The sequence below is a fragment of the Pimephales promelas genome, chromosome 22 (genome assembly GCF_988280905.1).
Source record: "Pimephales promelas chromosome 22, fPimPro1.hap1.1, whole genome shotgun sequence".
In the NCBI taxonomy this organism is placed as follows: domain Eukaryota; kingdom Metazoa; phylum Chordata; class Actinopteri; order Cypriniformes; family Leuciscidae; genus Pimephales; species Pimephales promelas.
In genome coordinates, this window is record NC_142790.1 from 7,760,033 (window position 1) to 7,787,808 (window position 27,776).

The 27,776-nt window shown below is 43.9% G+C and overlaps 2 protein-coding genes across 2 annotated transcripts; both read left to right on the forward strand.

The window, feature by feature from the left end:
• The first annotated feature begins 11,416 nt into the window (after positions 1–11,416).
• LOC120492859 (uncharacterized) lies at positions 11,417–13,298 on the forward strand. The gene has a single exon (XM_089125412.1). The coding sequence runs from the start codon at positions 11,417–11,419 to the stop codon at positions 13,289–13,291; it is 1,875 nt and encodes a 624-aa protein (XP_088981538.1). The 3' UTR covers positions 13,292–13,298.
• Positions 13,295–21,490, forward strand: LOC148969523 (uncharacterized; the record flags this gene model as incomplete). Its single annotated transcript, XM_089125413.1, has 2 exons — positions 13,295–18,350; positions 18,493–21,490. Coding segments are annotated over 2 exons (7,047 nt in total), but the record flags the coding sequence as incomplete, so codon positions are not given.
• Positions 21,491–27,776: the final 6,286 nt, after the last annotated feature.

Consider the following 27,776-nt stretch of genomic DNA (forward strand, 5'->3'; position numbering starts at 1 on the left):
ACCCCCATTCTCCGTCATCCGACGTAACGTCTCCGTTCCCTACTCAGGGCACGAGGGTTACATACGTAACCGAGACGATTTCTCTCGTCTCAGGATAAAATGAGAGAGTGTTGCACGACCATTCAATTGTTTAACTGTTTTAACAATGGAAAACTTAACACAAATGGGTGGAGTGTCCCTTTAAGTAAATTTACCTTGCTGGAGAAATCAGCTTACATCTACTGACTGTTATGCTTCAGTAAAACCTTGTTGTTGTTGTTTTTTGTTTTTGTTTGTTTTTTTCAATTTGGTTTAATTCAGTTATAATCAGTTTTTTAAATACTTTATTTCATTTCAAAAAAACAAGTTACTTGAGATGTTACCATGAAGTACAACTGAACAAGTTGAACTGACAAAACAGTGTATAGGCCTAAAGATGCAATGGTCCGAACTAACACATTAGATTAATGCAGCTGTTCAATTAGGAAGATATAGTCATTTAAATTGCCTCATTAAATTTAATTAATTCAAATAATAATAGTAATATTCGCATAATTATAGGCATTATTATACTTGCGTTCCATTATTCCACTAAATGATCACATGATACACTCAAAAATAATGGCTGTTTTCCTATTAATTAAATAAACACAAACTATATTCAGCAGCCTGCTTGTCTATTGAAATAAATGCCTTTTTGAAAAGACATCTTCATTCTGATGAATCTAATAGTTTCATCTTATTATCTCCTTAAAAGCAATTTGTTGGTAATGTTTAAATTTTCATCTTCTCTAAGCACGGGTCAAGACCAATTGGTTCCTGGCAAGTTTGATAGATTCCCTCATATTTTATGAGGGTAATTATGCATATTAATGTGCTATAAACAGCCCTTATAAATGCCTAAGCGCATTATATAGTCAGGGAATTCAAGGAATATTAAACATGCTGCACATAAAAGTGTACAGTCAGGAGAAGTGTTTTCTGGACAGGCAGGACCCAAGCTTATCCGCATTGGAGATGAAATCCATTTTTAGGTATTTGACTCTTTTTTTCTGTTGTTGTTTTTTTTTGAAAATAGTTTGTAATAGTAAAGTCAGCGCTGAATATCATAAGCAGTAGTGAATTTTTTTCATGATAAAAAACATCTCTTCTTAGTATCAGTATAAAAATGTCTATCAAAAACCTATTTGTTTTGAAAACTTTATTAAATATAGTTAACTTGATTTACAGAGATTAAGTAGAAGGGGGACCAAAACATCACAGTTCCTGGGACAATTTATTTTGCAGTTTTGCAATGAAAATGTAGTTTACATTTATATAAATGCGGTTAGTTTAACTTAAGAGTGATTTAAGTATGCAATATCGTAATTACTTCTAATGCATTGGAAATGTTCTGCCTCTGTTAGAGACTGTGTATAATTTACGATAGACATTTACATTTTATAAATATTATAATTTTGTTTAATAATTTGTATGAGATAATTTTTCCCTGCCACTATGTAAGTTGCGTCCCAAATTCGCATATCTGTCTTAAATAGTATTCGAAAATAGAATTAGTAGCTGTGTCCCAATGTGAAGGCTGCATCCTCCAAAGGCCGTGTTTGAAGGCCGATTGCATCACAGCGGCGTGACGAATGCTGTCCCAACTCAAAAGCAGCACCAAGGGGTAATCCATCAGCCAGAAGTTGAAGCCTCGCGACTCGCGAGAGCCGCCATTGTAGCAACTTCACCTGCTGTTACCATCCCATTGACTCCCATTCATTTTGGCGTCACTTTGACAGCGAATAACTTTACATCTGAGGCGTCAAAAGACATAATTTGCCCATCATTTATTTCTAAAGAAACACAACAATGTATGTGTGGTAAGCAGGACGGCCGAGGGATGTGAGAGAAAGTCGCGAGACCGGTGTGTTTCACAGGTTCTGCTCATTAGCAATCGCACCATCGGCCTCGCGACTTTCTCTCACGTCCCTCGGCCGTCCTGCTCACCACAGTATAAAATGCTCCATTACTTTGTATCTTACGTCACAGCCCCGTAGAAGCCGTTTTTGTAGGCTAAAGATTGCGCCATAACCACGGTACTTTCTGTTGCACAACATTACAGTTGTAAATCTTCTAGTAATTGTGCCAAGACAAATCTAAATCATAATTCCTCAAAAACGTTCTTGAAATATTTTGTCTCGTTGCTTTTATGGACCCATGTCCCCCTGATTGCCTCATAGACAGTAAAAGATTGCCTGTGAGCTTTTCCTCCTGTCTATACGGTAATGTCGCTATTGTGCGACAGAAAGTTGCGTGGTTATGATGCAAACGTTAGCCTATTTTTACAAAAATGGTTTCTACGGGGCCGAAACGTAAGATACAAAGTAATGAAGCCTTTTATACATTGTCATGTTTCTTTAGAAATCAGTAATGGACAAATGGAATATTTGGCCTTTTTTGGTCATTACTCAGATGTAAAGTTATTCGCTGTCAGGCTTCAACTTCCGGCTGATGGATTACCACCTTGGTTACATCGGAGTCGATCTTTCTTCTAATTCCTGTCGTAAGGATTGGCTGTAAGTTAACTTGAATAATTTATCCGTCTAGTGTATATTGCAGGAGTTGAAACTTGATACCATTAAAGATGTGTTTGTATTTGCAGATTGGCGATAGTGCTCTGTATGGATGATGCTTCCAACCTAATGTATCTATATAGATTTTACTTGTTACACTGTTAATAAGTAGGGGAGCGTGGGGCTGTAACGGTTACCAGCTGGAGTGCCCTATTGAGCCTCCAGAGGGCACTCCAGATAAGACTATGTAACACTTCTGTCACAAACTGCTCCGAGACTTGGAGATGAAGATCCAAATGCAGCTTTATTTAAGATTAGTCGTACAGGCAGGGTCGAGGATAAGCAGACAGGAAAATGGAGAATACACAGTGGGAATCCGGGAAACAGGCAGAGGTCAGGGCAGGCAGCAGTAATCAAAATCCAAGAACAATCAAACGTCAAAAACCAGAAAACAAACACGGAAAACGCTCAGAAATGCAGTGTAACACTTAAACAAGACTTCGCGGTAAGTGACTGAATGAACATGGTATATATAGCCAGACTAACAAGATGAGACAGGTGAATGCAATAGTGAATGAGGTACAGGTGAATGTGATCAGTGATGATGAGTCCGGGCAGTGAGTTCTGGGAACTGTAGTTTAAGTGTTACGTAGTCTTATCTGGAGTGCCCTCTGGAGGCTCAATAGGGCACTCCAGCTGGTAACCGTTACAGGGGCCAACCTAATGCGGGGTTAAATGTAACACGGACGTTTTACATAGTTCGTCAGGATCAAGCAGGTTGTGTTTCTGCTCTTTTTCTCTTGCTGCCAGAAGACGGTCTCCCGCAAATTTGCAGAAAGTTTTTATTATATTTCGTGAAGATACTGGACAAAGAGTGTTTTGACATCATGAAAGTAAATTTTTTCATCATAGATTTTTTTTTCGGTTTGTGAGTTGGGTGTATACGTTTCCAAATCTAACTTTATATTGCCTTAATCACTGTCTTGTTGGCTCAAACATAGCACTGTTTGAAACATGTCAGCAATTCCTAGCTGTTAGCTATAGGGTTAAAATATGTAATACACAGCGGGGTTAGTTGTAACACAGTGTTACAACTAAGCCGCCAAGTTTACAATGATAATCAAATGAAAAGGGGGAGACACAACTTTTCAGGTTTGAGTATTATTTTTACATTTAACTTTGTTGGACTTTCACAAACAAAGTTGGAATTTAAAATGTTTAAAATTTAGTGTCAAATTTAACTTGTTTATTTATTAAAAATATGGCCTGTTTTTAATGCAATAAACCCTTTAAATTTTTATTTTAAGCTCATTTGTATTATTATTACTGTTGTTATTATTATTATTATTAATAATAATTGTACATTCAGCTGCCACACACTGTGATACAGAGGCAGAGATGTTCGGATCCATTTGCAGTACTTTATTGAAGAGTGGTCAGACAGGCAAAGATCAGTGATCAGCAAACAGGACTGTAACAGGTAATCCAGAATCAGAAACAATACCAGGCTAGGGTTGAGGCAGGCAGCAGACAATAGGCGAGAAACAGTGAACAGGCAAGGGTCAGTAAACAGGAATGCAATCAATGTAGAAACAACGCTCAGAAATGTTAGCCGGGGCAAAACAAGACTTCGCAATGAGTTCTTCTTCTTCTTATATGATTCCGGCAGTGTAGACGCTGCTGAGCGTATTACTGCCCTCCACGGGTCAAAGTTTGTACTAAATTCTTACATACAATCCTGTGTCATGCAGGAATTGAAGAACTGCTTTGGAGATCAGTTTATGCTCATCACTGTGTCCAAACAAAGAAAAGACAGAAAAAGCCTTAACTCCATATCCTGACAGTTTACTAAAGAGAACATTTCTTTCAACCCTATACTTTCTGCATTCCAGGAAAACATGCCCTACAGTCTCAAGACTCCCACATTCACACAAGCCAGAAACATGCTTCCCTACAATGTGCAAAGAATAATTCAACCCACAGTGCCCCAATCTCAATCTGCACATTTTAACTGAGTCCCTGCGGGACAAAAAGTTACATGAGCATCTTTTCCTAACTTCAGGTTGTATAGAAAAGTAATGTCTACCCCTAATTTCCTTTTCCCACCCTCTCTGCCATTCTTTTATTAAACTCTCTTTAATTTTTTCTCTTAATTCCACTCTTCCTAATAATAAATGAACATCTACTTCTCTTCCTAAGCTCTCCTTTGCAATATTATCCACTCGTTCATTCCCACTCACCCCAGCATGCCCGGGGACCCAGCAAAAACTGATGTTGCAAATAAACCTAGTACTAAAAACCACATTCAGGATGTCATTGACAATGTCAGGACGAGATTTAGATTTTCCTACTTTTAAATTATCTAGAGCACCTACAGAATCAGAGCAGATAATAACTTCTCTAGGTTTGACTTCCTCAATCCACCATAGAGCCCATAGAATTGCCATTAATTCAGCAGTGAGGACAGAACTTCCATTAGAAATACGCCGACTAATTTCCAACCCTAACTGTTCCACATACACCCCAAATCCAGCTCTCCCACTAACTGGATCTCGAGATCCATCTGTAAAAATAATCATTGTGCTCTGTCTAATTGAATTAAGATATTCCCCTATTTTTGGTGCCACTTTCCACTTATCTTTTTCCTGTAAAAAACCCAACTCAATATTAATTTCAGGCAACATCCAATATGGTATTGGTAACCAGCTTGTGTGCTCTAAAATACCTCCTTGATCCATACTCATCTTCCCTGCCCACTGATTTACTATGACAAAAAATGTATTATATCTATAAGCTCCAGCAACCTCTTGTAACAGACACCTTGCTGGGAAGGTATGATTACATCCACTAAGTTTTACCCAGTACTGTAACCCTAATTTAATACGTCTCAACCATAAGGGCATTTCTCCCATTTCAATGAGAAGTGCAGGAACTGGGGAAGTTCTAACGGCCCCACAGCAAAGCCTCAAAGCCCTTGCCTGCACCCCATCTAACCTAGATAGAACAGTTTTGGAGGCAGATCCATACACAAAGCACCCATAATCTAGAGCAGATCTAATCATGGCCTGATAAATTAGCAGCATCGTCTCTCTATTAGCCCCCCACTCACACCCAGTCAAACTTCTCATTACATTCAAAACTTTTTCACACTTCAGCACAATTTTATCTGCATGCACAGCCCAAGTCATACGTTCTTCAAACCAAACGCCTAAAAATTTAAAAACCTTTACCTTCTCCAATGGAGACCCATACATATATAGCCCTAGTTTTGGTAACTTTCTTTTAAAACCAAATATTATATATTTAGTCTTAGAAGGAGAGATTTTAAAGCCCCATGTGTTTCCCCATTCCTCTACAGATAATAACACTCTTTGAATCTGTTTTAAAACAAACTCTACATTACGCCCTCTTTTCCAAATGGCCCCATCATCTGCAAATAAAGATAACCCAAAACCTCTCTCTACCTTCCCAAAGATATCGTTGATCATTATATTAAATAACACTGGACTAATTACACTTCCCTGTGGGGTTCCATTTTCTATGCCCACAGTCTTGGAACTAACATTACCAACCTTTACTTGAATTGTTCTTTTCATTAAAAAATCCTTTATCCAATTAAACATTCGTCCCCTAACTCCCAAGTCAAAAATTTTAATCATCAATCCCTCCTTCCACAAAGAATCATACGCCTTCTCAATATCCAGAAATACACTCACTACTACTTCCTTATTGTTAAATGCCCTTTTAATATCTTGATCTAAAACTACAACTGACTCCATTGTAGACCTTCCATTCCTAAATCCATTCTGTACATCAACAAAGCATCCTCTTGTTTCTAAAAAATATACTAACCTATTAGTTACCATCCTCTCCATTATCTTGCAGATCACTGCTGTGAGCGCTATAGGACGGTATGAGCCAGGATCTGATGCCTCTTTTCCTGGTTTCAAGACAGGGATCACAACTGCATGTTTCCACTCCTTAGGCAAACAACCATCTGCCCACACAGTATTAAACAAAGCTAAAATTTCTTCAAGTACAAAATCATCTAGGTATTTAAACAACTCATAAGATATCCTATCTCTCCCTGGGGTAGTATTTGCCCCAGACCGAATTGCATCCTTCAACTCTTTTAAAGAGAAAAACAAATTAATAGGATTTTCATTTTCTAAACTCCTCTCCAGCTTCCACTGATTAACTTCAATCAATTGTAGAGATTCTGGGTCGGACATCATTAACCAGTTTGCATGCAATTACTCAGAGCTTGGTTGGCAGAGACCCTTTTAACACATTCCTACGCATATGTGTTTTAATTCAACTTTGACTTTTACTGCAGTCAGGCGCCCGAGCGTCTGGGGTTACCTGACTAAGTGTGATTTAGGACGAACACGGAAACATCACGGGGCAACATCCCCCGCCCGTAACGACAGTTAATCTGACCGCGATCAGATTAACTCTCTCTCCTCTTTGATCCTTTGACACCTCCAAAAGCGAGGGAACTCTGGAGGCTAACCAGACTTCGTTTGTTCTATCGCAATATACTTGCGACCCGCTGACCCACACCTACATGCAACACACACACACATTAACGCGTCCGCACGCTGAACATTCCTGCACGCACACAAACACGGACATCTCTGAAAGCTTGTAAAAGAGTTACCAAAATTATCCAGTATGCCGAAATACATGTAAAAGAACTGTAATTCACTATTTCAGCTTCGAATGGACTCACGCGTGTCAAAGAAGTTTAGATAACTGTAATACAATGCTTTAAACATGTAATTCAATAATGCTGTCAAAATAGTCCAATGTGTTTGATGTCTTTGTAATCCTCATAGCATGATCTGTCTTTTAAACTGTATATCGATATTGTGAAATGTATACCATTATGTATAAGTTTGTTTTCAAAGTTAGCAGAACTTTTCCTTTGTCTTAAGAACCAAGATTAACAACGTGATATGTTAATCAAGTGGGCGCGCGCTCCTTCAGTTGTGTGATGCTCATTGGCCATCCGAAGGTTAGGAGGGGTCCCAAAACACCCTTGAAAAACTCTCGCCACGGAATCATCGCTCTCTTAAGTTCTTACACTCTTATGTCTCCTAATTTCTTAGCTCTCTTACCTGATTGCTATTGTTCTTACTCTTAAGCTTAGACTCTTAAACTCTTTCCGGAATTCCTTGGACACTCTCGGCGTCTTCTGAAGCTTTTTAAAGTTATCAGTTTTCGTTATTTTTACTTCGTTTACTTTTGCGAATAGCCAGTTACAGTTCGTACGTGTGTCCTCTCCAACAAGAAGACACCATCCAGCACGAACTCGTTTTGAACTCCCGCGACGCACACCCACGTGGGGAGAACAAAGGAACCTGTCTCCAGCCTTACGGACAACCGCACGCTCCCAGCATACAAAGGTCTGAATAGCAATTTGTTCCATCAAATTTGAAACTCAAGATATAATCCTGTGGTTGTCTCTGAAGGTTTAAAGCTGTGCTAGTAACTGTACTTCTCTTTGTATTCCCATTTTCCCTTGTTTCCTTTTTAGTTTCACTTTCATTTTGTGTACATACATATATCGTGTGATTTTTGTAGTGTAACTTAGTCATGTGTTTTTATTAAACTCATTTATACATTCTTTGCCATTGTTTGTATTAATCACATAACAAAGCCTCTTTAATATTAGATCCTAACGCTACAAGCTGATTTTGTTGAGTGCACAAAACATTGTCAGAATAGTAAGCTAAACAGATCAAGTGATTAATAGTTTTACAGATCCGCACGCTGGCGCGCTGACTGAGAAAACTGTAATCCTTGTTGTTATAAAGAACAGCCCCGATCTGTGGAAAATATATGTTCCAAATTAATCATAATTCGTTGTGTTTAATTTCGTCATATACACCTGAAGCAGACGTGTGTTGTGACACACCCCTCGTTGGGTGATTTAATTCATGTGAGAAACTCGGTTTAACGAATATTCTATAAGTTGCTGATCCAGATCATTGATTTTGGAATATTCTTCCCCTGAATTCAAATTGAGCTATAAACTTAAGCCGAGATTCTTTACAGTTTTATGGTGGAGGATGCGGGCATATTTTAAGCTTTGTTGTGTGTGAAATTAATGCAGTGACAATTTTTGTATACTTTGCTGTTTGGTTGAGAAACACGACCGCGCGCCGTCGCGTGACTCAAGTGCGCGCCGCCGCAAATTGAGAATCTGCAGTATCTCTCAAATCCGCAATTACATGATTGAATGTGCTTAACGTTTTAGTCGTGGTAATTGTTAAAAATAAATTGCAGTTCAGAATACTGATATTCACTGTTAAGTGTTTAAGGTTAAACTGTAGTTTGTGACGAAAGTAATATTTACCTGTACAGACGTGTACATGTTAAAGATATTCTTTCGACTCGCCTGTTCAAAACGAGATTCTTTTGTCAGGACGAAAGAGGAAAGAGTAAAGCGATGTTCCTTTAATCTTCCTAGCCAAGGCCTGATTTAAATTCGTTTAGTTAACGAAACACTCCGAGTTTTAACTTTTGATTTAGCTAACCAGATGTTAAAGCAGAACATATCAATCATTAAGTGCTAAATGATTAATGTGTTTGGAGTAAGCCACAGACGTAAATTCCTGTGATAAGTGTACGTGTAAGCGCAGTAAAATAATTTCTGCCTCACGCACCCGTGAAAATAGCACGAGAATAATCCGCCTGGATTGTATTGCATGCATTCAAATTTTGCGCGCCCCAGAAGGGACAATGAAGTGGTTCTGATTGTAATTCTACTCCTCAACGCTAGAGCGCAGCCTAGCGCCTCAGAGTTTCAAATTACCACCAGACCCTTTTCATCGACGTGAGCAAAATAGTGCCATCGCGTGGACATTTGTTGAATAGGTCTTGTTTTCCTGAATTTCCCTTCCCAGTCATTGTTAACTCTCATAATTGAGGCGATCGCAGCGACGCTCGCCTCTCCTCGTTCTGTTTGAGATTTCAGTCTATTTTCAGTTGGACTCATTCTGTGTCAATTTACAACAAGATTGGCATCGAGAGTGATATCCATCCGTTAATTTTCATAATCTCATTCAGATTTGGTTTTGAGAAAACGTAAGAAGATGCACCTGAATTAAATTCTCATTTAATCTCATGGATTGTGTTATGGGCGTTTCCACTTAATTTTCGTTTCCCTCCAAATAAGGTTATTGATTTCTCCCTCGGGTAGATCAATAAGTCTTATTAATAATTTACTTTTCTCCTTTCTGATAAATTGATTGGTTTGTTAATTCGTCTCAAGGAATTGATAACTTTTGTTGATTTGTTTTCAATAGATCAATAACTGTTATTAGTTGTGTGAATTGATAACGCTTATTAATTTCCTTTAATAATTTTTTTGATTAATTAATTTTTTTTTGAAAAAAAATTTAATTAATTTTTACTTTCATTTATTTGATTTCTTTTTTTTTTTGTTTCTTTTCTTCCCTTCAGCCTGTGATACCCTATCACATTGCCTTAGGGATTACGTAACATCTCTGCACACGCTTATTTGAATTTAATTTAAAACCTTTGAATTGCAATTTCAATTAAGTGTGTCTTTTCTACCAGGCTGACCACAGAGAACACGCCCTCTGGTGGCCCAAACCCGCCACTGCGCCTGTGTACTCCTGTGTCTCCTGCCCCACTCTCTGACTCTCTCTCTCCCTCTAGGGTATTCTGATTGTCATACTTCCCTTTTTGTGTTTTCTTCTCTGCCCCTAGGTAGTAAGATTTTGTATTTTATACCTCACAAATACTCAATTTGGTTTAAACAAGGTCAACTTTAATTAATTTTAGAGCCCTTTTTCTGCCACATTTCAGTATTTTACAGGAAACATTCTCTTGTGTGTGGTGATCTGATCTTCATCCCTGGTTGGTCTCCAGTGGACGGATTTTTCCTACCGGCGTAACCAGCGCTAGCTGTGGGTGAGTCTCGGACCCTCCTGTCTCTGTCCATTGGTGCGGCACGCAACAAGACATCAGCAATCTGGTAAATTCCACAAAGAGGGGTCACTCACGCTGCGACACAAGGCAATTTCGGAACGTTCTCGCAAACCGGGGCCTAAAAAGGGGCCACCCTGAGAAGGGGGTTCTGTGAGTACACCCTTTTTGCAGTGTCGTAAGCAGGTGACATCCTCGGAATTGCCAGGTCGTGTTAAAAGTCGAAGTTGTTTGAGCGGGCGCACCGTGGTAGATGTACAGGAAGGGCCCGCGGACACCTCAGTTGAGTGTCTGGAGCGACGGGGGAATTTTCCTCACCATTGGTTCCATTCAGGAGTGATTTCGGGTCACCCCAGGCAAGCTGAATTAAGGTAAAGAAATACAGATCATTCACTTAGCATAGGCCACAAGAATATTAGATATTCTCCCTTGTCGTCTAAGTGCTACCCATTCGTGCCTCAGAAAACACACATAGCCGGCACAAGCCTTCTTAGTCCCCGTAACACTTTCTCAACTGTAATCATTCTCTGTATCCACAGACCCGTTAGTCCCAGTGCCTAACCCCATTTAAGTTTTCTCTTACCTTGCTGTTTTTCTTCTGCTCTCTGTTCTGTGTGAACTGTGCCTTTCAGGTCACCCAGAGACACAGCCTACAGAGACACCCCAGGAAAGCTAAATAACAGACTGACAGCCGAGCCGTCAGTGGCAGCAGTGACCCACTGGCTCCGGCACTGTCAAATCTTTATTTAGGCCCTGCGCTGACCTAAACAATTTGTCTCTCTCACCGTCTAACTGTCTCCATCAGTTAGCCAAAATTCCCGTAAACGGCATCGTCCGTACCAAAGGGATAGCGCCTAAATTGTGAACAAACTTGCATTTGGTCTTTGTGTGTGTTGTGCTCCTCTCGCCTACAGTAAGCCAGTATGTCCCAGTCTCCCCACCCGGCCGCCCATTGGGACAGCCTTGAGACATGGCTGACCGCCATGACCGCCGCGTTCCTGCCCAAGGAGGACAGCGACGCTGAGCCCCGGAGCCAGGAACAGCTGGACGCCGAACTGGACACGCTGATGAGGCAGGACCCGACGCAGAGCTACAGCCACAAAGAATGGGCCCGAATCGTGGGAAAGCTGGCCCATACGCTGGTCGCACAAGCCCGCCTTCACGAGAGAACTGCCACCGACCTGGAACAGGAGACGGCAACTCTACGGCTCCAAGCGGAGGAGGCCCGGCGCGACCAAGCAGAAACCCAGAGTCGTCTAGACCAGCTACTACGCGACGAGGAGGAAAAGTACCCAGACCTGCAAAATGAAGTGCAAAGACTTCAAGAGGCCCTGGAACACCTCCGTCTGGACACCGACCAAAAGGACTTAAATGAAAGGAAAGCCAGAGAGACGCTCACCGAAAAACTGGAACGTGGTGACGCTCTCCTTACCAGAGCCAAGGCTGAATTGAAAGACAGAGACGCTAAAGCTAAGGCCTGTGAAAAACACTTGAAAACAGCTCAAGCTGAAATTGATAAACTTTCCCAACAACTAGATCTCTATAAAGACGAGCTTGACGCCGTCCACCAAGAACTAAAACACTCCTATAAACTGCAGAGTGACCGAGTCAGGGAAACGCACACTACAAAGTTTTCCCTGACCAGTCGACCCGCACACTTCAGTCAAGACTCCAGAACTGTGATGGAGGACGGACGTCCACCGTCTCAGACATCTGCGGACAGCCTGCCAGGGTCCCCGCCCTCTGGAAAAGGGGGGGCCTCACCGTCAGTCCCTGACACTCGCCACGGCATGGGCTTCAAAGAACTTGACAAGTTGGCAAGAAACATCCCTACCTTCACACCAAACCCTGCAGGAGGCCACGATGTTCATGCCTACCTGAAGGACATTGACTTTCATTTGAACACTGTTCCCCATGTCACCCCGTGGGACAGGTTGTATCTGGTCAGAATTACGTCCAGTCGGGACGTACGCAGCTTCCTGGATCGTCAACCAGACGCTGTCAAAACGGATTACCAGCAACTGCGACAAGCTTTCATCCGGGAATTCTCTGATCCAGAAACTGATCAAGGACTAATCACCGCGATGAACCTCAAGCAGGGACGACTGGAAACTCCGCAGGCCTATTATGCTCGCCTCAGGCAAGCCTACTTCGGTGCACGGAACGAGCCCGGAATGGAAGAGGACTTTAACTTCCGAACTTTGTTCCTCCGAAATCTGCATCCCACTGTGAGCCATCACTTAGGGGTCCTGGCATGCCCTCAAACCATGACAACCCAACAACTGCGAGATTTGGCCCACAAAGCTTTTGTCAAACAGAAAATGGTTTCTGAAAAGACTGTTAGAACTCCCTCTATCTGTCCCATCACTGATCACCACTCAGAGCTGGCACTAGAGGGCGCCCAACAGCACCACACTAACAGACTGTTTAACAACGACTCCAGAACGTTTCAGGCCAGCAGAGGGCAACGCAACCGTGAGGGTGCACGCCCCAAGCAGCAAAGCCGACGCCCTGAGTCCTTTGGCAACCCACGGCCTCCCCACAACCAAAGGGGTGGAGCCACCCGGGAAGCCAGCCAACAGTCAAGAACCAGCCGAGCTCCAGCAGCAAGAACGCCTAGCCCAGAGCAGCGGCAACAGAAAACTCCACGGCAGGCCCCAAGCAAGTCCAAGTCCAAATCCGAGCCTGCCACAAAGACAAACAGTAAGTCTACGTCAGAGACCGCAGAGATCCTGAAAGTTCTGAAAGAGCTTCTTCACAAGAAAACTGACAAAGAGGATAGGCCAGATTCTTCGTGACTAAGGGTGAGGACTAAAAGCCTGTCTGACAGCCCTCCTATTGAATTAAGCTCCCCGAACACTGCTCTCCTGACACAGACCGCTGAACCAGCTGTCACAACACCGAGTGACAGCGATACACACTCCTTGCTGTTGCCCACCACACATCCCGAAGTGGACAACGCAACCCCTCACACCAGCGAACAAACCTCTGAGATACCTGAAAGTGCTGTTTTGGTTGTGTGTCTCCACAGCGAATCACGAGACACTGACCCTAACTGTTTATCGATCACCACACAAACCCCATCGCCAAAACTCCTGGGGAACCTGATCGAAAAAGGACTAGCACGTAAGCTGTATCTCTCCATCACGCTGGAAAATAAAGTGAAGCTTGAAGCCCTGGTCGACACGGGATCGGACCTCACTCTGATTTCAGCTGAACTCTTTGAAAGACTCAGATTTGAAGCTAACAAGCAAAACAGAACTTTAAATTCTCAGAACTGTGGGTTGAATGTGCAGTCTTACAGCCAAACTAACATCCGGCTTGAACAGATAGCTCCCATCCATCTGACCATCGGTCCCATGAGTCTCATCCATCCTGTGTACATTTCACCTATGGACACATATCCTCTCCTCGTCGGCAAAGATCTTTTAGATCGCTTTGAGCCCTTAATGGACTTCAAACAACTGAAAATTTGGGCTCAAGTGCGAGAACCTCTCCCCTGTCAGCCACCCAGGTCAACTGAGCCAGACTGTCAGGTCACCAAGGTCACGGGAACTTTCGCCGACAGCCACCGAGACACAGACTCAACACTGGAGCGAGATTCAAGTTCACTCCTCTGCACTTTCCAACTCCCCAAAGACTCTGAGCCCTTCTGCCCCAAGGTCAACACTGACCTGCAGCTGAATGGTATACCCACAACAGACATTGTGCTCGCGCTATGGGCAGACAACTCTGCCATTAGCCTGTCACTTTTCACTGAACTAATTAAAGTCACACCTGATCTTCCTTCTGCAAGCAAGCGCACACGCTTCCCTTTGAACTCAAGTCCATCAAACATGGTGACTGCAAAGGGTATCTGTGCTTTGAACTTGAACTGGAATAACAGGTGCCTCACTCATTACTTCCTGGTCCTGCCGGACCCGTCTCACAACGTCTACATTGGGGCGGACATCCTGATTCGCCTCCAAGCACATGTGGACATTATCAACGAGGTATTGTGGGCCCCAGTGACTTTACAGCCAGCTGTTGTTCCCACACACACTGACAACCTCATGTCAGGCCAGACCATCCCAGAGGTCTGCACCTTGATCAGTGAACAGGACACTGTAGTACCTGCTTACACCAAAGGGGTCGCTGTTCGACTCAACATTCGACGTGGTCAAACCCTAAACCACACATTGGGTTTCTTTCAACAGTCACCTGAGTGCATTGAACTTGGACTAACACTGGAAGCCACGCCCCTCACTGAAGTGTCATCGCGTGCGGTCTACATCCTGTTCAACAATTGCATCGCAGTGGACATCACAATCCCAAAAGCCTATCGGCTGGGATGGCTAGTGAGCCATGATTTCCCTGACTTGGAATTGACTTTACCATTTATCGGGCCCCTCCCGATCGCCATGATGCCCGACGGGTACACAGGCGACACACTGCGCACAGCCCCTTTCAAGATCATCTCCATTGCCTCAGTCATGCCAATGGACAGAGATCAAGTATGCAGAACGGAGCTGACGGACGACCGACACCTCGCTGTCTACACAGTCTCCAAACAGCCTGCCTGCGAGACGGATGAAACCTCTGCTCCTACGCTCGTCAACTCAACGGGTGACTCACTTACAGAAGAGCCCTACCCAGGATTTGAATCTCAAGTTCAACAAATCCTATCCGACGCTGATGCAATCCAGGACGATGCAGATCGACAAAGACTCAGACAAGTCCTTTACAAATTCAAAGCGTCATTTGCCAAAGACTCTTTAGACTGTGGCCTCACCCACCTTCACACCGTGCGCATTCCAACGCACCCTCAAGCTCCCCCTACCTATATGAGACAATACAAAATCCCACTGGCGTCACACGAACCGGTGCAAGAGATTATTGACTCCATGCTTGAGAAAGGTATAATTCGTCCATGCAACAGCACCTATTCTGCTCCCATCTGGCCGGTAATCAAACCGAATGGCAAGTGGCGACCAACGATCGACTACAGGAAACTGAACCAACAGGTGCCTCTGTCACGATGGCCCATGACCCAGCTGGAGCAAGAAATACCCCAGATCAGAGGAGCCACCATCTTCTCTACGCTCGACGTGGCCTCTGGATTCTGGACCATCCCAGTACATCCAGACGACCAGCACAAGCTTGCTTTCACTTTTGGCAACAGACAATTCACCTTCACCAGGTGTCCATTCGGCTATGCTAACTCACCTGCTGAGTTCAACATCTTCCTGAACAAAGCATGCCCCGATGCAAGAATGAGAGGGAATCTCATCTATGTGGACGACGTGCTGATGAAAAGTACCACAGTAGCCGATCACCTGAAAGAAATAGACTATGTTTTGAACCAGTTAACAACTGCAGGTGCCAAGATCGCCCTCCACAAAGGACAATGGTGTCGAACCAAGGTTAACTACGTGGGACTACTGATCGGGTCACAAGGCGTCGAACCACAGACAAGTCGCATACAAGCTGTTCAAAACATCAAACCCCCCACCAACGTCTCTGAACTTCGAAGTTTCCTGGGGGTGTGCAATTACTCACGGCAGTTCATAGAGAACTATTCAGACATTGCAAAGCCTTTAACTGCCCTGCTGAAAAAAGACTGCCCGTTTGTCTGGACAACCGTCCAGGACAATGCCATGAAAGAGTTGAAACGTCACCTGTGTACAGCTCCATGCCTGGCCTACCCTGACCCACACAGAGAATTCTACTTGGAAGCTGGATTCTCCCAACACTGTCTCAGCGCTGGTCTGTACCAACGACATGACCAAGACAAAAGGGTAGTTGCGTATGCCAGCAAGACACTTCTTCCACCAGAGACTAAATTCTCAGACTGTGAAAAGGCGTTGCTTTGCACCGTGTGGGCTATACAAAGATTCTCCAACTACATTGGAGCTCAGAAAGTTATCGTAGAGACTTGTCATCAGCCTGTCATGTTCCTCAACAGCCAACGCATCCGTGATGGTGTGGTCACAAACTCCCGCATCGCCACGTGGTTAATGGCCCTCCAGGGTCGCAATGTTGAAGCAAGATATGCACAAAACCACAAGTCAGCCCTGGGCAACGGCCTGGCGGCCTGCCAAAACTGCTCCGATAATGTCCCACCTGCAACAACCCATGTGGAAGAACCACAACAACAGACCTGTCACAGGTACTTTGAGGAAAATGCGTGCCAAGGTATGCCAACAGCCTACGTCGACGGATGCTCCTACAACCAAGAGGGCGCTCGTCAAGCAGGTGCTGGTGTGTTATGGGTAAATGATCTGCCTTGCCCACCGCAACACTTCAAGCTAGGACCCCAGTCATCACAATATGCTGAAGTGGCAGCCATTCTCATAACTCTGCAAATAGCCTCGGCCCACAACATCAGAGAACTCCTGATTTGCACAGACTCGAACTATGCCAGACTAAGTTTCACATGCCACCTTCCAAGCTGGAAACAAAATGGCTTTAAGACCTCAAACGGCAAGCCTGTCACACACCAAAATTTGTTTCAAGCATGTGATAACCTAACTAGACAACACGACATGATTGTCTACTGGAAAAAGGTGAAAGGTCACTCCAAACAACCAGGCCTCGACAAGGACCTGAACGACCGTACCGATGGCCTCGCCAAGGCGGGCGCACTGCACGGTACTCCATGGGCACCTCCTGCCCAACCACTAACCTTCGAGGTGGCAGTGCTAACCCGCAGCAAACGAACTTTCCCTGCCACACTGCCCACCTCACAACCTCTCACCCTGACTCCGCAGATCTCAAACAACGACATAGCGGACATGCAAAACTCTGACACCGCATTAAAGACTTTTCTGCACCACCTCTCAGACCCCACCAACCACCCACTCACGTTGGCCGACCTCGCGGCCGACCCTTGTCTGAAGCGCCTGCACGACATCAAGCACATGCTGCGTGTAACGGACAACATCTTGTGGTATAAGCCTGATGACACCACAACGCCTCGGCTTGTCGTTCCACAGTCCTTAAGGGGGGTGATGCTGAGGTTTGCCCACGACGCACCATGTGCCGGACATCACGGCGTCAGAGCCACTTATAAGACACTGAAACAAGTGGCATATTGGCCATGCATGCAAAAACACGTGGCGGAGTACATCAAAGAATGTCTGATTTGCTGCCAGTTTCAACCTGCAAATCCACACCACAGAGCTCCGCTGCAACGCAGGAAAGTCACATTCCCGTGGTCAGACCTGCAAATCGACTGGGTAGGACCTCTACCCCGATCAACAAGAGGCAATAAGTACTTTCTCACAGTCGTGTGCCAGTTCACAAAATGGGTAGAGTGCCTCCCAGCACCCAACGACACCGCCCAGACCACGGCATACCTCCTGATGAACCACATATTCTCAAGGTTCGGATTGCCAATGAGTGTCAACTCAGACAGAGGTACTCACTTCACAGCTGAGATAATGCAGCAGATATGGAAACTCTTGGGTGTCCACGTTCAACTGCACATTAGCCACCAGCCCAGTTCATCAGGCCAAGTTGAACGGTCAAATCGGACTGTGGTCAGTATGCTGAAAAAGTATGTGGCCGCCAACCAGAAAGACTGGGACATGAAACTCCCGCTGGTGCTAATGGCTCTCAGAGCTACTCCGCAAGACTCAACCCAAGTGTCTCCCTTCGAACTAATGACTGGACGGCAGATGACACTGCCCCTGCACCTGTTGTATCAGCCAGGGGACTCAAGTCTCGTCACCGCCTGCACCACTCACCAGTACCTCGAAGAGCTACACCGGCATCTGAAATCAACCTTTGCCTTCGCTCAGCAACAGCTTCAAAAGAGCGCAGAGGGTCAGAAAGCGTACTACGACCGGAAAGCGTCACACCAGGAACTGGCTGTGGGTGACAGGGTCTGGTACTATAGCTTCGCACAGCCACAACACACAGCCTCCAACCGGCTGTCAAAGAAATTCCTGCCACGCTGGACAGGACCTCACGAAATTGTTGACAAACTTTCACCAGTAGCGTACCGCATCCAACTAAGCCGGGGACAGAAAGACCCTGTGCTCAAATGGGTCCACCGCAACCAAATTAAGAGACATTCGGCTGCTGGCAGGGAGAGGCGGGGAGGGGCCAATGCAAACTAACTTGTTTCTCATCCTAGGAGCGGAAGACTGTCCTGCAAAACCATGGACAACTCCCGCTGACACACTGCCTCTCTCTCTCTCCCCCTCTCTTTCACCCCTCTCTTCTGTTACTGCTACTAGGATGCTGCTGTGGTTTACCATCCTCTGCCTTCAAGCGATCAGAGGGCAACCACCACCCGACGTCATCTCACCAGGTCCGGCGTCAGGCATCGTGCTGAGGGAGCAACCAGGTCTCTTGATCACCAACTGTCGGACCCACACCCAGAAAGTGTACGTCCGACTAGATCCCCGAAATGTCTACAGAGCACACTACCCCCGCACAGTAATCCAGTACAGCTGGGCTGGTGCCCGCTGGACAGAAGACTCCCTCTCCCACGCCGATGCTGACATCCGGCACATGCTGAACCAACTTGAAAAGATGACCGTCACCCAAGCCGAATTAAGCGGACACAATCGCCGCCCCAAACGTTTCCTGGGAGCCCTGCTCGGAGCCGCAGCTGCCGTGGGAACCCTGTTTAACATTGGTATGTCCAGCGTCAACGCAGTCAACCTAGCTACTGTAAGACGACACGTGGCCGAGATTCAAACAGAGATCCCACAGTTAAGAGAACAGCTCACCACGCAGAGCGCTTCCCTGCAGACCATCGGAAAGACTTTAAGAGGAACTGTGGTAATTCTCAACACCCACAGCGTCCTCCTGAACCAGACTGTGAACTCCATGAAGCAGCTGTTCAATGACTTTCAAACTGACTTTGCCCAAACGCAGCTTGTCACCGCCCTCATGACAGACATGCTGCGGGAGGTGAGCTCCTCCATCGACAGCCTAGCTATGGGCCGCATTCCGCCCTATCTCATACCTTTGAGCCTGGTCCAAAATGTGCTGGCTTCCGCCATCACCACGCCAGCCGACCCGCTCCAAGTCCACCTGGCCTACTCTCTGGGCAGCGCCATACCACTCTACGTCGACCCCGAGCAGAGGGAAGTGGGATTCCTCTTGAACCTGCCCATCATAGAGTCAAGCCGAATCTACAGACTTAAGGACATTGTCAATGTGGGGTTTTGGAAAGGTAACACGCACATCAAGGTTCGCACCCCCGATGTGGTAGCGTACCATGACAGCGATCCGCAACTGTACCTGGCTCCAAACCTGCACATGTGCACCTTGACCAAAGACATTCATTATCTCTGCCCAAGCAAACCCTTCCTCAGAGACAACACTGATGGAATCTGTGGATTGCAACCCATGTCCAGTGACAACCGGTGCCCTGCTGAGGCCAGACCTCGCATGCAAGTCGGCGAGACACGAGCAGAAATCATCGGTGACCGCTGGCTCGTAAACACTCCAGTTCTCACTGCTACTCTCACCTATGACCAACATGACACTGCCACTCGGGTCAACCTGCTCAACCAGAGCATGTGGATTCAAGTACCTAAAGGTGCCATCCTCCACGTCGATGATCTGGCATTGTATCATCTCCCGAGCAGTGAATATGAATCCGAACTGGAAATCCCCTCCTTCTTCAAGGACCACAACTTCACCCTGGGTCCAGAACTGGAACTGGGAATTGAGACAGGGGGGTCACAGTTAATTGACATTGCTCCTCTTGACTCTGCTCTGCAAGCTTTGTCTCGACAACCTCCTTTGACTACCTCACCTGTCATCCGAGCCTGGAGCGCAGCCGACACGGCGCTGTGCATCTCCATGGTAGTCAGCCACCTCTTAACATTGGGCTTGGCCTTCATCCTATACAGGAGACTCAATGAGGTGCGATCATCTACCGTCAAGCTCACCAAAGCTGTATCCGGAGGCTTCCGCCGAAACCCTCGAAGAGAAGCTCCTGCGCTGGAAGTTGCCAGCGACCTCATTGAGTTAAGCCCCCAGCCCTGATGATCCCCTGCTAACAACTTCATGATTCACCTTCCATCCTCCCATGCGTGATCGGCAGAGGACGTCTCCGCAGGGACGTCATCTTCCAATCAGGGGGGAATGTAGAGATTCTGGGTCGGACATCATTAACCAGTTTGCATGCAATTACTCAGAGCTTGGTTGGCAGAGACCCTTTTAACACATTCCTACGCATATGTGTTTTAATTCAACTTTGACTTTTACTGCAGTCAGGCGCCCGAGCGTCTGGGGTTACCTGACTAAGTGTGATTTAGGACGAACACGGAAACATCACGGGGCAACATCCCCCGCCCGTAACGACAGTTAATCTGACCGCGATCAGATTAACTCTCTCTCCTCTTTGATCCTTTGACACCTCCAAAAGCGAGGGAACTCTGGAGGCTAACCAGACTTCGTTTGTTCTATCGCAATATACTTGCGACCCGCTGACCCACACCTACATGCAACACACACACACATTAACGCGTCCGCACGCTGAACATTCCTGCACGCACACAAACACGGACATCTCTGAAAGCTTGTAAAAGAGTTACCAAAATTATCCAGTATGCCGAAATACATGTAAAAGAACTGTAATTCACTATTTCAGCTTCGAATGGACTCACGCGTGTCAAAGAAGTTTAGATAACTGTAATACAATGCTTTAAACATGTAATTCAATAATGCTGTCAAAATAGTCCAATGTGTTTGATGTCTTTGTAATCCTCATAGCATGATCTGTCTTTTAAACTGTATATCGATATTGTGAAATGTATACCATTATGTATAAGTTTGTTTTCAAAGTTAGCAGAACTTTTCCTTTGTCTTAAGAACCAAGATTAACAACGTGATATGTTAATCAAGTGGGCGCGCGCTCCTTCAGTTGTGTGATGCTCATTGGCCATCCGAAGGTTAGGAGGGGTCCCAAAACACCCTTGAAAAACTCTCGCCACGGAATCATCGCTCTCTTAAGTTCTTACACTCTTATGTCTCCTAATTTCTTAGCTCTCTTACCTGATTGCTATTGTTCTTACTCTTAAGCTTAGACTCTTAAACTCTTTCCGGAATTCCTTGGACACTCTCGGCGTCTTCTGAAGCTTTTTAAAGTTATCAGTTTTCGTTATTTTTACTTCGTTTACTTTTGCGAATAGCCAGTTACAGTTCGTACGTGTGTCCTCTCCAACAAGAAGACACCATCCAGCACGAACTCGTTTTGAACTCCCGCGACGCACACCCACGTGGGGAGAACAAAGGAACCTGTCTCCAGCCTTACGGACAACCGCACGCTCCCAGCATACAAAGGTCTGAATAGCAATTTGTTCCATCAAATTTGAAACTCAAGATATAATCCTGTGGTTGTCTCTGAAGGTTTAAAGCTGTGCTAGTAACTGTACTTCTCTTTGTATTCCCATTTTCCCTTGTTTCCTTTTTAGTTTCACTTTCATTTTGTGTACATACATATATCGTGTGATTTTTGTAGTGTAACTTAGTCATGTGTTTTTATTAAACTCATTTATACATTCTTTGCCATTGTTTGTATTAATCACATAACAAAGCCTCTTTAATATTAGATCCTAACGCTACAAGCTGATTTTGTTGAGTGCACAAAACATTGTCAGAATAGTAAGCTAAACAGATCAAGTGATTAATAGTTTTACAGATCCGCACGCTGGCGCGCTGACTGAGAAAACTGTAATCCTTGTTGTTATAAAGAACAGCCCCGATCTGTGGAAAATATATGTTCCAAATTAATCATAATTCGTTGTGTTTAATTTCGTCATATACACCTGAAGCAGACGTGTGTTGTGACACACCCCTCGTTGGGTGATTTAATTCATGTGAGAAACTCGGTTTAACGAATATTCTATAAGTTGCTGATCCAGATCATTGATTTTGGAATATTCTTCCCCTGAATTCAAATTGAGCTATAAACTTAAGCCGAGATTCTTTACACAATTCATCCCTCTTCCTACACCTTTCAACCCCCATTCCCTCTGACCTATGTACAGCTTGAAAGCTCTCAACAAACATGTCTGCTTTTTCTTTATTGGAAACTGCTACCACCTCTCCCTTCTGTAATACTGGTATCAATCTTTTTTTATATAGCCCTGACATTCTACGTACTGCTGACCACAAATGTCTTACTGGAGTCTCAGGACCTAATGTACTACAAAACTTCCTCCAACTATTTCTTTTTGCGTCCTTTATAGCTCGTCTTGCTACTGCCCTTAAACGCTTGTACTCTATTACATTAACCAACATTGGATATTTCCTTAATCTTCTGTACGCTTTATTCCTACACCTTACAGCTTCATCACATCCTTTATTCCACCAAGGAACCTGCATACGTGATCTGGGTTCCTGCTTCACAGGAATGGTATAGCAAGCAGCCTTGTGTATCATGAAACTAATTGAAGTATTCCAGTTATCTACAGAACCCTCACTATCAACATCTCCTACTAAGCTTTGAGCTTTCTTCTGGTATTTATCCCAATTGGCCTGTGTAAAATTATATCTAAGGGCATTCTCTTCCACTTCTCTTCTCAAATCCCTACCAAACCTGCATAAAATTGGACAATGGTCACTACCCATTGTATAGGAATTTAGAACATCCCATTCACCAATTCTAGCTAAATTTGATGATGCAATTGATAAGTCTATATGACTGCAGGTATTCCTCCCAATGTCATACCTAGTCGGCCTTCCATCATTTAACACTACCAACTCGTATTTATCTAAAAATTCTTCTACAATACCACCATTTTTATCCCTGTGGTCACTCCCCCATATTGGATTGTGCGCATTAAAATCCCCAATCCAAATAACAGGACACCTTACCTTCTCCATTATCTCATCAAAATCTAATAATACCAAAGATTTACAGGGGTTATAATAATTTATCACAGTAATAGGACTTATACTACTCCAAACCTCCACAGCCAAACATTCAATATCAGAGTTAATATCAATTTTTCTATATTGCACCCCAGTCTTAACAAAGGTTGCACAACCCCCGCCTGATCTATCAGGCCTATCTAATCTCAAACATTCAAAACCTGGAATTACAAAATCTAGGCAGGGCTTTAGCCATGTCTCCTGGATGCATATCAAATCTGGTGCTTCTCTAAAATCATCTACAAACCTTTTCAACTCCTGACCATTTCCAATCAGACTCCGGGCATTCCATTGAAGAATATACCACATTAAAAATTAATGAGGATCCCCATCATCCACCTCACTAACATCCTCCATACTGTTAGTCTTTGACACCTGTGACCTGTCCATCTGTTGACTCTCCATCATGTATTGATGTAACTTTTCTGGCAACTGCTTTATACTCAAGTACCTTTCAGCTGCACCCACCACTAACCTAATGACATCTGATCGGTTAGCTGCTTTCTTAGCTCCCACCAACACATCAGAAACAAAAGATAAGAATGACTCCTTACTGAAAATTAACATTTCAGATGTAGATGCAGACGGCAAAATTGGCACAGAGACCTTGCATCCTAACACCGGCCTATCCCCAGTTCCTCCATTTCCACTTTCTCTATTCACTCTTTGAACCGCCTCTGCGTATGTTACTTTGTTTTGGTCCTTCACAACCTGCACCCTTCTAGCTTGGACAAAGTGCTCACAACCATAATACCCTGCTGCATGATCCCCATCACAATTAGAGCACTTAGGAGTCTCTGCCTTACAGTTTTGTACGATATGATCTCCACCACACTTTGCACACTTTCTTTTGCCTCGACATGATCCAGCAACATGTCCAAACTTCTGACAATTATAGCAACGCAAAGGTGGTCTAATGTACTCCCTCACATGATACGCCATACTCCCTAGGAACACTCTCTGTGGCAGTACACTATCTTTAAACGTTAACAGGATGGGCGGATCCCCGGCTCCATCCCTACGCCTAAATTTTGCCACATCAGTTACCTGGGCCCCCTTAACATTTTCTAAGATTTCTTTCTCAGACAAGCCAGCAAACATTCCATAGACTACTCCCTTGACTCCCTGATTGCTTCCTCTAGGAACCAAAGACTCTACCTTAACCACCAATTTCCCAACACCTCTAGCATCATCATACTGCTTTCCATTTTTGCAACTAACTCTTAACATACCATTATACAAAATCTTGGCCTGAAAATCCTTGCCTATCTGACTTTCCAAAGCATTGGTAAGCTTTAATGGGTTAATTGCTCTAAATCCTGCATCTCCTTGATTAGATCCCTTGACTTTAAACAACACAACTAACTCTTCAGACATTCCTGTTCTCCTAATTTTATTTCCTTCATCTCCTGACATTTCCGGTCTTTCACTTGATGCCACCCTCTTAGAGCCCCCTTTTTCATTAACCACTGTATGCCACCCACCACCGTCTTCATCCCAACCAATCCCTGAAGCCATGGGCCTCCAATACCCCCTCCTTTTCCACCACTAATCTAATATTATTATTGCTTATAATACTAGTAAAAGAAAATGGAAAAAAAACAAGGACCTTACAGCAGAACACATCAACTGATCTCCTTCAAAACAGAAGGACCTACAGCCCTGCTGCTACTTCAGAGAGCCGACTTGCTAGTCTGCGCCACCCGGTCAGTCTTCGCCAGCCAAGCCGCAATGAGTTGTAGTTCTGAGTCAGTTTATATGGAAGAGTCAAGTGGATACACCTGGGACAGTAATCAGACCTAAGTACGGGGCTGATGGGAAATGAAGTTCAGTCCTCAGGTGAGGGTGTTCTTTGGCGATTGGAGAGAGCCACGGAGGTGCGATCTATGACACACACACATCTAATTTAATTGCAATTACAATATTTTATAATTTTATTTATTATCATATATTGCAAAATTGTGCAGCCCTTTCCTATATCTCTATCCATGATATTGATCCATAATAGAAGGATGATTGGATGAGGGATGGATGGATATTTGTCTATACAGATGCACAAACAATATCAAACTATGCAAATAAAATAGTACTGTATTATGTGTGTTACACACAAGTGTTACAACTAACCCCTCTGTCTGTTACAATTTACCCCGCATATGGGGTAAGTTGTAACATTTGCACTTCTGTCACTTTCAGTGCAACAGTACGAAAATGGTTGGTTCTAGAAAAAACTTTAAGTGTTCATTATAGCAGAGATGTGTATGTTGCTTGTGTAAAAAAAATATTAATCTAACCTAATTATTTTTAAATTAATTGAGCCAAAACCAAAATGCGTTAGGTTGTGCCCCGCTCTCCCCTATGTCATTTTGATTTCTAATAAGTTTTCCATATTTCTGTCATTTATTTACAGTTTTACTCGGTTCAATGGCTGGTGTTTTTGCCCATGTAAACTGCAACAGTACATGTTGTAAGGAGGAGCAAGATGCTCATATCCTGGCTCTTGAACTGTTTGGCTTATCTATATTCACGCTTTGAAAGCAAATAGAGAGAACAGTACAGGAAATATGGCCAAGTGTGCTGCCAAATGTATTGACAATCATATAGTAAACAAAAATGTTTTCCTTTGTCCTATAGTTCCGGTTCCATTTGTTCTTGTGTCTAGTTTGTTTCTATGGTGTTCACTTCTGTCTTGTTTAATCACTTTTCTTGTGTATTTAAACCCTCAGTTTGATTCAGGTCTTTGTCCTTATTGCTTGTGCTGTGCTGAGCTGTTGTCTTTTTGCCTTTTGTTTTGGAATTACAGTCTTTGTTTTTTGGTTTGTCTTGTTAATACATTTTTGGCTTAATCAAGATATTCCTCTCTTCTCCCTCCAGGACCCTGTCATAGCAGCGCAATGTTGGGATTACGTGACCATCCAGATAACACTGCTTAGCTTCGTTAACCTGTTATTTGACCCATTTGCTCACTGAATAAGTTAGACTTGATTATACATAAATCATTTATCTCTTTTTTTTCATTCTTTCATTGATACTGCATCCATGCTATTAAGTCTCAGTAAGTCCTAGACAAATGCCATATTGCTCAACCCAACATTAAAACGACTGAGTGCACCTTTATGATATCCATATTTTATGGAATTATTTTTATGAAACTGAACATTTAAAACTATTGACGTGCAGTTGGATTAATGGCTTATCTACAATTGTCATAAAACATCAGAATTCAAAATTCTGCCATTAGAGCACATTAAACGTTTAAACTGAGTTTGTCCTGAGCCCTGCCAGCACTCCTGTCTGTCTGCTGCCAGACACATGTCCCATAAAACATAAACTCCAGCAGCTGTCTCTAAACTCTGACCACAATCCATTACAGTGTTTTAAAAAACAAACCTATAGCCTTCTGTTGGCATTGATTTTCTGCATCCCTGTCCTGGGCTTGTGTGCTTGTGTCTACAAGCAGGGCAGAAGTCAGAGTTATGGGTGCTCTGACTTCCCCCTTGGTCGCAGTTGCTGTGGAGGAAATGGTCTTGCGAATTGATTGAGTGGAATGGCTGCAGATGTTCTTTGTCTCCAGAATATGCCTCTGTCTTTTTGTCTTCCTGGGTTGTTTTCCATTTTCTCACATCCAAAATGAAGAGTTTTATGGGTTTTAGTTAGCCTGGATGCCAGCCCGAACTCCGCCCACAACATTTTTTGGTCGGGAAGTTCGGTCTGGACTCTATCCATTGAGGAGTAATTATGATCAGTCAAAAAATTATCGGGCCAATCAAATTGCCAGGGCGGGCTTTATACGATCATCACGTTATCAAAGAGCGTTTGTCAAAGATGACTGCAGCTGGAGAATTGAGATGTATAGATTCCGCTGTCGCGTCTTTTGTAAAATAAATCGACAGTGCATTCATTTTAATAGACAAACAGAGAACTGCAATCAAGGCATTTGTCGATCGGAAAGATATTTTTGGCGTCCTTCCTACATGATTCGGGAAAAGTGTAACTTATCAGCTGGACGGTCGTTAAGAAGATGGGACGTAATGAAAATGCCGTAATGCCTGTGGTCGTTGTGATTTCTCCTTTGGTTGCACTCATGGGGAAGTAAGTAAAGAAGCAACACTCGTTATTTAACTTCTAAAATAAATAAAGCTAGGCTACGTTCTGTATTTGAAAACTGCGCTATGCAAAGAAGTTGACTTACTGCATTAATCTGATTGGTTGTAGGTCTACCGACTATCCAATTGAGTGCAGAGGTTTTTTTTCCCCTGGTTCCGTTACGACACGCCTCATAATCAAAGCCCAACGGAGGAGTTTCAGACTCATATTCTCTCTTGAATATGAGTATGACGAAGTCAGGCTAGGTTTTAGAACTAAGGGCACGAGAGGGAAATTGTAAAGAATCGAGAGAGC